This window comes from Schistocerca gregaria, chromosome 2, assembly GCF_023897955.1.
Source record: "Schistocerca gregaria isolate iqSchGreg1 chromosome 2, iqSchGreg1.2, whole genome shotgun sequence".
Taxonomy (NCBI): domain Eukaryota; kingdom Metazoa; phylum Arthropoda; class Insecta; order Orthoptera; family Acrididae; genus Schistocerca; species Schistocerca gregaria.
The window spans coordinates 874,732,860-874,748,855 of record NC_064921.1 but is presented as its reverse complement, the minus strand read 5'-3'; the positions used below and the strand labels follow the sequence as shown (position 1 = coordinate 874,748,855).

General features: G+C 36.8%; 1 protein-coding gene across 16 annotated transcripts in view; it reads right to left on the bottom strand.

Moving 5' to 3' along the window:
• Nucleotides 1–2,505: 2,505 nt before the first annotated feature.
• The window catches only part of LOC126335281 (serine/arginine repetitive matrix protein 1-like), a 135,249-nt gene continuing 121,758 nt past the window's right edge, over nucleotides 2,506–15,996 (bottom strand). For 4 of the 16 annotated variants that reach the window (XM_049998349.1, XM_049998359.1, XM_049998350.1 and 1 more), the window contains 4 exons: nucleotides 15,375–15,547; nucleotides 11,329–11,546; nucleotides 9,206–9,380; nucleotides 2,506–3,632 (listed from right to left, as the gene is read on the bottom strand). In XM_049998349.1, coding sequence (XP_049854306.1) covers nucleotides 3,547–3,632; nucleotides 9,206–9,380; nucleotides 11,329–11,546; nucleotides 15,375–15,547 — 652 coding nt within the window. In that variant the 3' untranslated portion in view covers nucleotides 2,506–3,546. Of the gene's footprint in view, nucleotides 4,193–9,205; nucleotides 9,381–11,328; nucleotides 11,547–15,374; nucleotides 15,548–15,996 lie in introns of all 16 variants that reach the window. The other 12 variants (XM_049998362.1, XM_049998352.1, XM_049998354.1 and 9 more) reach the window with 5 other exon arrangements.

Here is a 15,996-nt window from a genome sequence, read left to right as displayed (position 1 = left end):
CAGCCTGACAATTAACAAATCCATACCAATAACTTTCCAGTAATAATCTTTTTCTTGCAGCTTGTCAATATAATGTTCGCATGCTTCCCAAACAGCAACAGAGATTTTGTCTGTTGCTCCATGGATCAGTTTTAGTGCCAGCTACTTTACACATAGTATTTTTATCTGTAATATCTCTCTTTACCTGTGCTCACACTAGTTCTACTGCATTGTAAGGGCAATAGCAATCGCCCCATGAATATGTTGCAGAGCCATTGACTCAATTTCATATTTCTTACTGCTGCCTTTTGAAATCTGAATGAGCTCTAACAGATCTGCTCTTGTTTGCCTTCAGTATGTTATATCTTATTACTTCAACGTCATGAAAGTATATCACTTTTTCTTGTGTTGAGGATAACAGAGTGACAGCTTTTATTTTCCATAACAATGACAGAGCCTGGATGCAACTAAGGCAACAGCTGATTCTGAAGCCTATCTCAAAATTGCTTCTCCATTCATAATGGTAGCCACAGTTGGTTTCTAATTTTGATTGGAATACAAGTTTACTTTAAGGCACAAATCCAGTAGCAGCAGAACCGGTGCGACATATGACGCCCTCCTTTTCACACTGGAACTCTCAAGTTGCCTTGTCCCTCTGTTATTTGCCAAATAAAATTTCTAGCGTGGTGTTTATTTACCCAAGTTCGTCCAAGTAATATACAGTTGATGTTGCTTCTGCTCTGACTTCATTATTTTTTTCTTAGAAATGTCATCCTAGCAGCAGTTATACCTCTTTGCTGCATTAAAGTTCCTGTCCATTATTAGATTTTACATACTTAAACCCGCTGTTCTTCAATATTCTTTGAACTGACCTTGCACTTACTTCAATACAGTAACTTCACGCATAACAGTGAACAATTTCACAACCTTGGAGAACTTTTCTGTTTCATAAAACTGAAAAATCTTCCAATGTAAGACACCTTCATCGAAGCCCTCGATTCCTGTTAACCCCTTTGGCATACTATGTTTCCTCATTGGAGACCGAAACTCCATTTCTCCAGTTGCCTGCTAGACAGCTTGGCATCCTGCACGATTCGTCTGACACTTCATACACCATTATCACCAGAGGCTGCTGCAGTGTCTTCCTGCACCTTGATAATGTCGCAGACTGGCTTGCCTGACTGCCACGTGTTTGAAGAATATGTATACTTTAAAAATGAGGTCCCATGCCGGTTTGCGAAACAAACTAGTTGCGCAGCTGCCTAGTGCACATCCACAGCCCAGAGGCCATAAACACTGTCCCAGACTATAGTTAGCCTTAATACAAGATCTGTGTCTATCGCATATTGAAGCTGACAGTTTGCACTTGGATCCAATGATAATCCAACCTTTCCCTATTTTTCTCCAAAATCCTTGCTCCACAAACTTATGTATTAAAATAATTTTTGTCACCTGACTTACGTATTTTTAACAGCCAGAATGAATGGGGAATGGGGGATGACGACGACGACTACGACTACTACACCAATGCTGTAATACTGGAGATGAATGCCACTTGGTCATTGTTGATAGTTGAAAGGTTTTACCTCAGTCCACCAGTATTGCATTATAGCCAGCAATTTTTAATACAACAAAATAAAATAAATTTATGGTCTATACAGTTTGATTCATTCATAGTATAGGACAAAATGCTATTTCCTGCACCTCAACTGTATGGTGAAATGCAAATCTAAGCTTTCGGAAAATTTTCAAACAATATTTCCTTTATGAAGCTGACACTGATAATTGTACTTTTCAATTACATAACTAGCGTAATGTAGCTTTTGTGTTAAATCGTAGAAGACTTTACGGTGGTGTTCACGAATTTATCAATACTGCAGAAACAGTGACTTCATAAATAAGATGCAGACAAGATGACTGCTAAGAGTCATCCCTTGATGAACACACCTACGTTTTCACACCATTTCAGGTACACTACCATTCAACATTTTTCAATGACGCTCACATTTCAGAGATGGTGGGAGGGTGGAAATTCCGAACTCCGATAGATGATAGCCCTCAAAGGAAACTAAAAAGTGAAGACATTCAAAGAAGCTAGTCATATACTATTCACTATGGTTAAAGCTCCCAACAAATCAAACTAGACAAAACTAGACATTCTCGGATTTCCGAAAAGTAGTATGTGAACAACCAGCTGATCATGCCATGTCTTCAAAATGATATAGTAGAGAGTCCATATTTTTCCAGACATAGCCTTACATGTACTTCAGTTGGCCAACCCCCCCCCCCCCCCCCCCCCCCCCCCTCTCTCTCTCTCTCTCTCTCTCTCTCTCTCTCTCTGTGTGTGTGTGTGTGTGTGTGTGTGTGTGTGTGTGTGTGTGTGTGTGTGTGTGTGTGTGCGTGCGCGCGCGCACGCGCTCCGGCCTGCGGGAGCAATGACAAAAGGTACCTAAAACTTCATTAGGCAAACCAATTTTGATGAATAAGAATGTATCGTGTTACGTGAAAACATCAGACAAATTGGGCTCGAATTACAAACAGAAGTTCTTTATTATTTAAGTGACTCTCTTACATATGAATTGACAATGGTATTTATACAAAATTAGTTCTTAACAACAAAAAAGAAATTATATTCCTGCAATGGAATACTGAACACTAAAAACAATACCAGAATGCAGAAGTAACTGCCTAAAATAAATTTATAAGAGTCACTGAAATGTGAGAATAACAGGAACATAATACAAGTGATTATTATATATACATATTTTCCAGCAGTTGGATAATCATATGGAAATGAAAGGATCATTACAGATACAATTACTGCACTACAACACCAAACTATTAAGCACAGTAAACAGTAAAATACATGTATTATATAAACACCTTTTTCTGATTTCCACAGAAAATATTTCACATTTAGCACAGATAATATTTGAACAGAAATATTTCCTTCTTATTAAAGGAAAATTCTACTTTACATCAAATAAAAATTGTACGGTAAGATAATAGCAGAACATTTAACTCTCTCTCTCTCTCTCTCTCTCTCTCTCTCTCTCTCTGCCCCCCCCCCTTTACACACACACACACACACACACACACACACACACACACACGTATATACAAATAAAGTACTAACTTGGTTTTAGACAGAAAAATACATGTATTTTGTTTGCATAGGAATACATCAATATATGAAACATGGTCACAGCAACATCCATACCTCAAAACCATCTTTTTCTGCCACTCGAAAGCACAAACACACAAGCAGTCTATGAAGGGGGTGGAACAACTTTCAAATAACATTTTCTTTTTAAATATACAATTAAACGTCATACACTGCTTACAGGAGCACCATATGTCTGACAATCGCCAAACTATTCTATGTTTCAGATGTTCACAATTACCATAAAACATACAAAGCTCCTTAAGGGATACGTTAACTGCACCAGATGACAAGTAGGCACACAGCCTCCATACAGATTCACTAATTTAGGTATCACATGCAATGACACCATTATTTTATGCCCATGACGTTCAACTCGCGGCAGGTGGCAAAGCTTTCTAATGTCATTTTCTTGAGCTGTTCTTGCCGTTGCCATTTTCGGCGTTGTCAAACAGATCGTGCTCCCAATGTGGTGAGCTCCGCTTAAATCCTGTAAGCAGAGCAAGGTGCCACACTTCAGCCCTCATTCAGACCAAGACTTTCTATATAAATGCATGCATTCACACACACACACACATGCATACTGAAACGTCATTTTAATTATTACCTTGTGCCTCTTGTATCTATCCGAATGCAGCGAGAAAGACACTATAGAAGAAACTGGAACTGTTGATGTAAATGCCAAACTGAAAAATCTGTGTACCTCGGCAAGAAGGACACTGCATTATGCCAGATAACTGTAACCACCAGGCTGGCATAAATACTCACAAACTGAGACATGGCCACAGAACAGCAACTATTGATGACTCTTCTCTTGTAAAATGATGAAGCTGTTATGTCCTCCTCTTTTTCAAATTGAAATCTGACCAACAAAGCACATTACTGGGTCAAATACTAAAATTTGGACTGTCCATGTCGTAATACAAAAAAAAGCTATTTAATCATCTGACTTTGGAGTCTGCTCCTTAACAGACTTGCCACGACCCCCGATGGCCGGGCGAGCTCGGGGGACCGCGGGGGCCCGACATCAGTACATACTGTAAAAGCCTCCTGCAACAAGCGTTTAACAACTCAAATCAACTCAGACCACAAACATGAGGGCACAAGACATAATGTGTACTTTTCTTGTTGCCCACATAATAATATCTGAGTGTTTCCCTAATACAAAAGAAATAATCCTCGCCTAAACTTCAAAACTCTCTCAGAGAACTATCACCTTTTTTCAATTTCAGTTTGCGATTATTACATGACTACATCTTCAGATGTTAGCATCAGAATTCAGTATTATTTAGGTTCACTTTTTTTTATATATTGTTGTCTAATACACATTATCATCATCATCTTAAAGATCCCTATTCCTCCAGAACACTATCATCACAGAATGTGGATCTGAACAACTCACTTTCTTATTTTATAGTATTTCATAATTAAATATTATATACAATAGAAACAGAGTTGTCTAGTATCAACTAAATATTATTCTGATAGAAGTTGGGATGCACGACTCTCATGAAGTGGGTAAATTAAGCTTTATGATGTTGCTGCACCAAGCAAGTCATTAGTCAACATTGAAGCAAGATGAAAAATCATTCTTCTTTCCAGCAGGGCATACATAAGCCATCTGTTTCTGTTTGTGCTGATTATGAGTAATAGGATACATATCAAATGAATTTTTAAGACTTGTGTCTTAATACCTTACTCAAAAATTTGTAAGACATTGTGCAACATTTGAAAATCTCAGAATGATTCAAATAAACCTGAAACTGATTAATACTCTAGTTGATCATGAAAAACTAGACAGTACATAAAAGAACTGAAGAACAGTGCCATGAATTTCAAATGCAGTCTCTAACAGCCAGACGTTTTTCAGCGATGACTCTGTTTTTGATGTTTACAGTATGGAAATTTTTCTTCCACAACAAGGGTAACTGACCCGGAGTAGTGCATAAATGAACAGCAATAAAGGCTCATTTCAAATAAAAGTTCCCACTTCAGGGTCAACTTCCATTAACAAAATTACGTCACCTCAAAGGGACATATCAACAAGAATTCTTATTGAAACGTGTATTTTGTAATTCTGCACCAGTTTCAATTATTTCTGCAAGAACATGTAGTAGGATATGAGAGTACGATCAACAACTGTACAAGTCTTATCACTATTATACCTTTCTGCAAACACAAAGTGGCACCCAGCCAATGAAATTACCTTAAATACAATCCTTCAATGGCTCCAACAGAGAGTGAACACAATTCATAATCACAGACTTCCGAGAATACAAGTGTACTGCACAACTGAGAACGAACTTGCAAGTGAAGATCTGGTTCATTCAATAAACAGTATGGTATTCCAGCAGAGTACCTATGATTTCTGCAACAACATATAATGCTGATCCACCTTTTAAGTTGGGACTTATCACAATGCAACTCTATAAAGATAATTTGCTTGCAATTCAGTCACAAAAAAATCTGTGAAACCAATCACAGGTAAATATTTTCCTCTAGCCCCAGAAGCACTATTGGTTACATTAAAACATATTCAAGACGAAAGATTATTTTGGCTCACAATAGAGCCAAATTATTCCTGGGGTGAAGCATGAAATCTCTTATCGCTTCATATTTTATACTGTTATATTTCTCCCAGAGTGCAAAAATTATTTTCTTTCGAGAAGAGCTGAAAAACTGCACTACTACAAACAGATAAGGAATGTCACCTATTATAATTAGTCAACAACAAGCAGTCAATTTGACTACAGGGTGACGTCAAGCCTAAGTTCTTCCTCACAACTTAGAGATGAAGACACCAAAAAAATGTTTCCGACACTGAACTGATTCAAAATACTATACTTGCACAAGTATAGGAGGATGTGACATTAAAACAGACACTTTTATTATTGTCACTTTTGTTTTAGGCAATCAATCACAATGAAATGATTACATACCATATTACAGAAGTCCTTACAAAGGTAACTTAAAATGAGCTAGAAGGGAGGAGGAGGAAGAAGAACAAGACGACAAAGAAGAAGAATAATTCGGGTTGAGAGATGAGAATTAACATATTATTGATAAAAGTAGTGACAGGCAAATGAAGATAATTTTGGGAGTTTGTAAAGAAATAAAGATGCCACAGCTAAGCAGTGCAAGGCAACTTCAAAACATGATGTGCACCGAAACTGGTTTAACGCATTTAATGACAAATCTGCCAGTACATACGATCAGATAATAGTCAATCTTTCAAAGCAGCAAGAGTTAACACATGAACATCATGAAGTGGCCTTATAAAAGCGGCATTAATGGCAAGATGACCCAATTCAACTCCTAGTTCCTCTGTAAAAATATCACCACTCACTGTAAGACCTATTGTTTAAAAAAATGATTTCCAAAGTATTCACACTATTCATCATCATGTAACAAGCAGACTACCTAAGTACACATTACGAGTTGTGAATCTGGTCTTATGACTCATGTCCTCATTTAAGCCCCACAACAGATTTTAAGTTGTGCACAAACAAGTAACCTCTGTAGCTTAGGCTGTGGTGGCATTCTATTTGTTCAACCATTACATATGCCTCATAGTGCAAAAGAACATTGCTTCTGTCATTTCTTACTCTCGGATAATTCTGTCATCATTCACTTGTATTCTAACATAAACGGCAAATACTACTCCGGACTCATACATAATATAAAACTTTCTGATTGCATAATTACAAAGTGACACATACGAGTAAAAACAAAAAATTAATGGTATTACATGTTGACATTACATAAAATTTAAATCAATTACAGAAAGCTCAGCCGTGCACAGTCAATAAAATAACTTCTATATTAGATATACCAATAATGTGTGGAAAAAGGGGGAAGGCAGGCATGTCCTGTATTATGCTTTCTAGTGCTTGGGGAGGACTATAGGGCCACTGCACTTACTGTTTTATATCATAGTTCATGGTTATTAGCCACTAACTGAGAGTAGGAGTAACAGTATGCCTATGAACAATCAAGTACTGGATAATTTAACAACTGCATTGTATTAACAAAAGCAATACATTTAAAAAGCAAAATAATTTATTATGATAACAGCGAAAAGCAGCATCACTGTACACACATATCTGCAAAGTCTAGTCTCTAATTCCAAAATGAAAGTAATGAATTGAGTAATAAATTTTCATATTTCATGTCATGCAAATTTATTGAGCAATGAGATGTGTTATTAATCTGCAAAACTTTTATTAGAAACAAGGTTTGCTGAAAGGTCTTCAAAACAATGATAAAAGCAACAGTCCACTAAGTTGTCAATTCTCATTTAAGAGTAACAACAAGCTTGAGGTCAATGCTTCACGATTTAGCAAAGACAGTTTTAACGTTCAATTTCAATGTTTTGTTTATTCTGAGAAGAGCTATACAAAAATGAAAACTGTGTAGCTAGGTCTCTGAAAACAAGATTTCACCAATGTTTTTATAATACCACCTTAATCTGACAGAGGAACAATAAAAGGCTGATTTCATACAATGGTGAAGGAATTTAGCACTGAAAGAGTGGCTGTTTTGATAGTTGATGAAGATATTTCAAGAAAATAGTGGCCCACCTGCCACTGTACTCTCTCCAGCAATGATAGTTTACAGTGGACCAAGTTTTTAACAATATCGAATCTGGAAAAACACAATATGTTCTAGTCATTAGCAATTCAGTCTCAATGATATAAAATTATCTCCATGGAAGATTGGAGTCCTGAGTGTGGGATGTTTGTCTTTCTCGACAAGGAAAATTGACAAGCTGAACTACAGCACAAATCACTTTTCATGTGCATTGTTTGTTCGTGTTTTTTCAATGTAAGAGTATGAAAGATGAGTGGCAAACTGCAATGAAATACTGAAATTTTACAACACAAGTATGGAATTCACAACGTAAGAGAAAAGATGCATATTCAACTGATAACAGACAATGGCTGGTTTTACCATGGAATGCAGTTGAAAACAATTCCAGAATGATTTACAAAACGTAATTCATTTTAATGGAATGTAACTAACTGAACATAATATTGCAGAAATCCTTAAGTTTTTATGAGACAATTCACTATATAGAAGACATAGTTAGGAGACACAAAATAAGTAGTGATTACTGTAGTTCAACTACTGAATTCTCAATTCTCCATCAGATCAGACATGTAAAAAGGCACAGATGCACAAGAGAGGGAATGTGCATATTACAGCAGGCAGAAATGGAGTAGGGCACGACAAAATTGAGATGCAGAATGTCGTGTATTTTTATACCTCAATTTTTGTGAATCATATTGTTGTGAAGTATTATGCTATTTCACATTCATTAGACACGAAAATGAAGATAAACTTGCCCACTAGAATTACTAGACAGGGAGCAGAGAGGAGAGACAATGTTGATTCATAAATGACAAGAAACAAAATGAGAGTTGTAGAGAGGATGGGGGATCACAAACTAAGTCAATACATATGGCAAAACTCTCAAAAAAAATTATTGAAATATCAATTAATATCTTCCTGCAACTTCTGTAATTTTCATGTAAATACTTTAATAAATCACTATGTACAAGTCTTTTGTTTCAAACTTAACAGATGTTAAACACAGGAGTGGTCATAGAAGTATCCCATTGTAGAGACTTTCATAATGTTTCAGTCATAATACACAACAAATGTGAATTATCTAACAAAAAGCAGCATATCATAGGCCTACTTCACACAAATTATGGAAAGAAAGCATACACATTTTCAATTAAATGTAAAACATGTTTCATGGAATTTAAAAAATAAAGGAAGACATTTTTGTACAAAAGACTATGTACTGCCAATCAATTGTAATGGAAGTCTTCTGAATGACACCACTAAAGCATGTGGAAAAAATTTCATAAAAATTTATATACAGAAACCAAGTGTCAGTTCTTGCAGCTCATGTAACAACAAAAGCTTTCAAAATATGACTTACGGTCAAAAATTAAAACCATAAACTTTTTTTAATGATGAAAGTGTGTACGCAAATATGATTTCCCTAAACAAGGGGTGGCAATCAGATATCAGTTGCAATAGGTTAAAACTTACGTGGTACATAAGATCCTCGTCGACCAGTAGCTCGTCCACCCATGAATCCACGCATCGGGCCTCTTGAAAATGGACGACCACGCATCATACCTCTGCCACGCATTGGCCCACCACGCATATTTGGCATTCCACGGCCACGATGTGGAGGACGCATCATTTCATCACGATTATCATGCTATAATGTTGAATATAATGCTTTACAACACACCCACTATTACCATTTTCTTAAATTAGTAATAGTAATTGTAAATTAAAACAAAGATTTGCAGACAATATTCAAATTGGAAGAGGAAATGCTATCACACGCAGTAAACGGAAGTTATTTGGGAGGAAAGAAATATTATTACAAATTTTCAAAGACAAAAAAATGAACAATAAGGTATTAGCACATTTTTTATGCAAAATGGGAGGTACATCAAAAATTTGAGCTAATTCTGATTTACTTCTTGCATTTTGGATTTGTGTGTGTGTGTGTGTGTGTGTGTGTGTGGGGGGGGGGGGGGGGGCTGTTGTGCCCAGTGTTGGTTCTCTTCTGACAGCTGGTTAATTATATACTCGCTTCCTGTTCCTGTCACTCAAAATTTGTTCATGCGACACAAAGCATGTTAATTGTTTCCTGAGGAAACACTGTTTCTTTCACACTGACAGTTGCCTGCATTTTATTTCAACCTTGACAAAACTGACTATTTTAAATAAGCTGAACACTACACATCACAGAATTACACAAAGTAAATAAAAATGGGTGTGACAGGGTTAAGGGTCGTGAAGCATGCATAAGACGACAGGGTAAAGGTGACAACAACTCATAAAATTAAAATCTCGCAACACAGTTCCTCGTCAGTAATATTAAATGGCTTTATATTTTGGGCAATTACTGGATGAATAATGCAATGTTACGTATCTCCTGCGTTATTTACAGATAACTGAATAAAACCTTGTGAGGTCACAAGCAGTTCATGCAGTATACATGGGCACACGTTTTATCCATAACTGCAGATATCTGTAACAGCTTCAGTTTCTCGTGGAAAACAATACGTTCTCATAAGATAATTTATAACACTAGATCAAATTAAACAATGGGAAATCCAGGCTGGAATAATGACAATATTATGGATAGGAGAGACTGCTACTCACCAGATAAAGGAGATGCCGAGTAGCAGACAGGTACAACAAAAAGTCTTTTATACATCTGAGCTTTCGGCCACAAGACCTTTTTCTAAAGTAGAAAACTCTCTCTCTCACTCATTCATTCTCACACACACACACACACACACACACACACACACACACAAGAATACATACACATACACACACAAATGACCACTGTCTCTGTCCACTAAGGCAAGATCCCTGAGATAGTGGTCATGGGTGTGTGTGTGTATACTGCTTGTGTGAATGTGTGTATTTTCTACTTTAGAAAAGGCCCTGAGACCAAAAACACAAAACATTTACCAGTCCTTTTGTTGTGCCTGTTTTACAACTCAGTGTTTCCTCTTTATGGTGAGTAGCCATCTATTCTTTCTATAATCTTGTCACTAGTTCAAATTACATTCATAAAGAAAAATGAATGAACTCCATTCTGTCAATATTTTCAAGAACAGAAGTTATAGCATTCTGGAAAACCTAGTAAGAAATATAAAATAATAGATAGTATACAGGGAAAACAAAGAACTAAAATCACTACTAAAAAATTAGGAGCTTCAAAACATATGAAACATGGAGTGATTCTAGCAAAAGTAACTTACTGCAAGCCTGGTATAGAAATGATGTTGATAAATAAATGGAAATTTAATTATTTATTTTGTTTTCCATACTTGCAAGAGTGAAATGTGTGTGAAACACTTTTACTCTCCAGGCTAATGTTTCTATTACTGAACTGTGTGTGGCATTTACAAAATAGTATCAATAGTGTCACGTAAAATGGAAGAACAACTACAAAAACTAATGAGAACAAGATTCATATGCAGGTTAACTCATATGAAAACATTTTCAAACCACAGCAACTTGCTTTGGAGTTTATAATAATGACATACACAATTACAATCACATAATTTTACATTTACCAATTTGGAAGCTCTTCAAATAGCATGGTAATCAGTGAAATAATACCAGAAAACACTCACTTCAAAGTAAGAGCGGCCTTTAGGAACATACTCTGGATCAATTTCCCATGGCTTCATAGGGTGAAAGCGTTCTGGTGGTGGGGGATGTTCAGCATGAAAACGCTCCGGTGGAGGTAAATGGTGCTCATGGCGACTTCCATGAGGTGGTGGAGGCAATGGACTAGGGCTTCGGCGCATCTCTCCACGTCTACCACGATCATAATCTTCAATCATTGTTCCTGCTCAAAGCAATCCACATTCATTACTTGGGCACAATAAACAGACAGCATAATAAGAAAGCAATAACATAACAAGAGCAATTTTCTCTTGTACGACGAAAAAACTATAGCCTTTGTAAAGTAATACATACTGTCAACCTTGAAATTAAAGTTCCCTCACTATCTGCAACACCTTTTTCCAGAGCCTTTCAAATTTTCTATGTTCACAACGTTACTTCACCCCTGCTTTTGCTTTATCATAATTATACGTTTGTGCCAATTATGCTTAAAGAAACAACATTCAAGGAGAAAAAGAAAAAAAAATGGTATATACCAAGGCTAGTGAAAATTTGCACTTGATATATGCGCTTCAGGTTGGCAGCACAACAATTTGAAAAGTGAAGAATAAGAAGTGCGAGGCACCAGGCTTGAGACACAAACCAATCCCAGTGCAGTAATCACTTTCAGTTGTGATGTAAAAGCTCCCGCATTGCCGGCTTCATTTTGTGTGTATGTAAACAATGCGCTTTGTGGTTGGTTTCTACTGTGTGCTTGCATTGTTCTGTGCTTCAGAAAATTCTGATACATGAAAAATGTCATGGAAAAGAGCTCATTCGCCTGGTAACAATCCGTTGCATCAAGGTGTGCCACTAAACAGCTAGACACTGGAGTTCTTATGTAGAGATCTTGAGTTTTGTGAGGAGGAGAAGGAATATATAAGTATTCATGGAGAGCCCTCAGTTCCTGCTAATAAAGTAGTGGAACAAACACACAAAAAAAAACCAGACTTACTGCAAGAACAGTAATAAGTAAGGGAGTGTTACTGCTAAAAGTTGAGAGATGTAGACTTGAGCTATAATGATTCCGAGGTGTCTGGATGAGATAATTTATCTTTAGTGACTTCTGGAAACAGCAGCCTCACCCCATCACCAACAGATTCTTTCCAGAGTGACACTATTCGGAGGCATAATTAAGCTTACTACAGCAGGAAAAAGTTTCCTACCATGGCAAAGTTGCTAGTGTCTTAAAAAAACGTGAACTTTCCAGGGACAGGAAAATTTCACTGAAAATTGTGCCGAGAAGTATGGGTTTCCATTACAAAGCAGTAGATCGATGGAAATTTCTCTTAGAAATGGCACATACTATAATGTGCTCCATCCATATTCTTGAACAAAATTGTGGACAAGGACATTCATTCCATAATATGGCTAGACGAAACGGTGGTTAATGCCATGGAACCTGTCAGTAAATGCTTGACGGATGACACTCCAAACAGTATCTGCCAATAGCCAACAGGAAGAGGAGCAAGATTAATTGTGGTTCACGAAGGTTCTTCCACTGGTTTAGTTCCTGATGCACTTCTTGTTTTTCGGTCAAAAAAGACATATGATTACCATGAAAATATGGAACACACACGATTTCTTAAGTGGTTCAGAAACGTATTAAGATAGTTTTCTGCCTCTACAACAATTGCACTGGGCAATGCTCCATATCATTCAGTGATATGGAACAAAGCTCCGACAACAAACGACTCCAAAGAGGTTATGGTGCAATGGTTACAGGCACAAAATATTGCTGCAGATATGAGAATGACGAAGCTTTTGTTATATCACTTGTTAAAGAAAATAAGCCTATGACGCTTACTTATGTAGTAGGCAAAATTGCCAAGGAGAAGCATCATACTGTAATATGGCTGTCACCATACCACCGCAATTTGAAACAAATAGAGCTAGTATGGAGTGATGTGGAGACATATATAAGGAACAATAATAGGCCCTTTACAATAACAGAGGTGGCTGTTGTGTGAAGCTCTTGTGACTGTGAATGCAGCCTCTTAGAGAAAAAAGGTTGAGCACATTGAAAAACTTACTCAAGCAACACAGACAATGGAAGGTATCATTAGTGACCATGTACAGCTAATGATCTGTCTAGATGATGACAATGATGAAGATAGTTTTGGTGTAAATTCCATCAGTGACGATTGGGGAAGCTGGATGGAATTGCGCCACTGTCACCGTAAATTGGTGAGTAAAAAGCTACGAATATTGGTTATTTATTGCGTCACTGTCATAATAAAATCTAGTGCGAGAAGTTACTACGTCTGTTACTCTTTATTTTGTAAACTATGTATCAAACTGTTTTCTAGATAATTGGTCATCAAATGCTTATTTCCTGTATTTCTTTGCTCCATTATCAAAAGCAAGTACTTTGTTATACTTATATCTACAGTATTACATTGTAGTTTATTTGCTGCGACTGTGGTAGCAACTCAAAGAGGAATTGTTATTGCTCAGTAGCTTACATTTATGGGGAGGAACGGAAATCTGTATCGTCTGCTGTGTGTATAGAGGCTGCTGTTGCAACATCACTATTGCAGTATAGTTCATCTAACTTGACATGATGCGAACTGTCAAGTGCAATGTTTTACCGACAGAAGTATCATTGACATAAAATGACTGTAGCGAAGTTTTGGCTTTCAACCAATGTTTACAAACATTACACGGGTACCGTTCTTGGGGTAGAAGTCGTTAAAAAAACGAAGTATGCATACTGCTAAGTCTTTGTTTCCTAACACTGTCAATAACACTATTTTTATGTAGTATTGTTCTGGATTGGGATGAAACTTCAGTGTTAGTCTAAATAAACAAAGTTGGCACTGATAAACAAGAGGTACAGTATCCTTCTGCACAGTACATGAACTAGATTTAAATTGTAGCGAACGGAGCACCTTTTGCAAAAAATGTATGGACCACATGGAATTTCACTATGGAAAGTGCAATAAGCAATTTGCAGGCAGATGTTATCAGGCAGTGTACGTCGTACAGTTATGAAAGAATTATCAAAATTGTATGGAAGTTAATATTATGTTAACTATTCCTGATGCTCATTTCACTCACAGCTATTTAAATGGTGCTATTGGGTCACATCCTAGCCACCACTTCAGAAATTACTACGGGTCACATCCTAGCCACCATTTCAGAAATCGCTATAGACTCATAACGATTTCTTAAGTGGTTGATAATTGTTTCAGAATACATCTATCTTTCTGAAGCATTGGTTATACTGGGATTTGACAGCAAAGCTAAATTTTAACTTCATATCTGGCTCTATACTTTGTATACAGATTCATTATGCTGCAGCATATATGCATACAGGTAATCATGAACATTTATGAAACATAATTCCCTCATTAGAGCAACGATCTTATGTAATTAAGCATCATCACTCATTGTGAACTGCTATCCCATATTTTTTCTTAGCAGATGATGTAGCAAATTTTATGATTTGAAGTTATACATACTTCTTGTGTACAGTTTGGTGTGTGTGTGTGTGTGTGTTTTCCCTCTCCTTCCTGAAGAGGCAACCGTCGGTTGCGAGGGCTAGTAGTTCTGTGTGTGTGTTTGTGTGTTTTGTTCATGTGCCTGTCTGCCGGCGCTTTCCCGCTTGGTAGGTCTTGGAATCTTTGTTTTATATATATATCAAGCCTACTAATCACTTTTGGACTTCTAAATTTCTGATGCAGACATCAAAACTTTGGAATATATTTCAAACCTAGAAGAAAATTCACCTCAAGAAATTGGAACAAACTATAATTCTGGACTTTTTGGTGGATAAGAACTAGCAATGTGTTCATGAAATGTAAAACTTATGTAAGACAAAGTATTTCAAATTAACGGTCCTTACGAATACAATTGCACTGATGTTTTATAATATACAGGCTTAGAAAAAATGTCCTACCATCTACATTTTCCCAAAATTTACATTACTTTTTAAACTAAGCTGAAACACGTAAAAGAGGGGCTCCACTTTATATATTTCCAATACATTTGTTTAAATATGACAACTCACCTCTTCGTCGCTCACTGCTACCAGGTGGAGAAGGCTGAGGCATCATCGGCCGACGTTCCATACGTTCCATGCGTTCCATACGTTCCATACGATCCATACGTTCATCACTGCGATCTCTGCTTCCACGGCGATGGTGACGTGAGTGACTTAGCTCCCCACGGTCATGGTCCCTACTGTTATAGTAATTGTGTATTTACCAGCAGAATAATAATGACAACAACTAAGTAACGTGACTGAAATACCTAGAGACATCAGGTGTCTTAAAGATCAACTGACAGTACTTCTATTTGCACAAAAGCTTACAAGGTAACATATTATTCTTAACTCGCATTTTCTGAACGTTTCATATGATTAAGTATAAAAATGGTGTTAGTCCATCTCCAAAAATTTAGTCAACCTGACATCTGTGACAGGAACTGAGCAGAGAGTAACATCCCCTATTAGGCACAAAGCTCTTTTCCCCAATGACAATGTTAACAAAAGGACTAACAATCCACTAAATACAAATACAACAGAATTAAAAATAACACAAATTAAATAAACTGGAAATTATGTAAATAATATAGTAGTACCACATTCTATCGCAATACAAAAATGGCTCTGAGCACTATGGGACTTAACA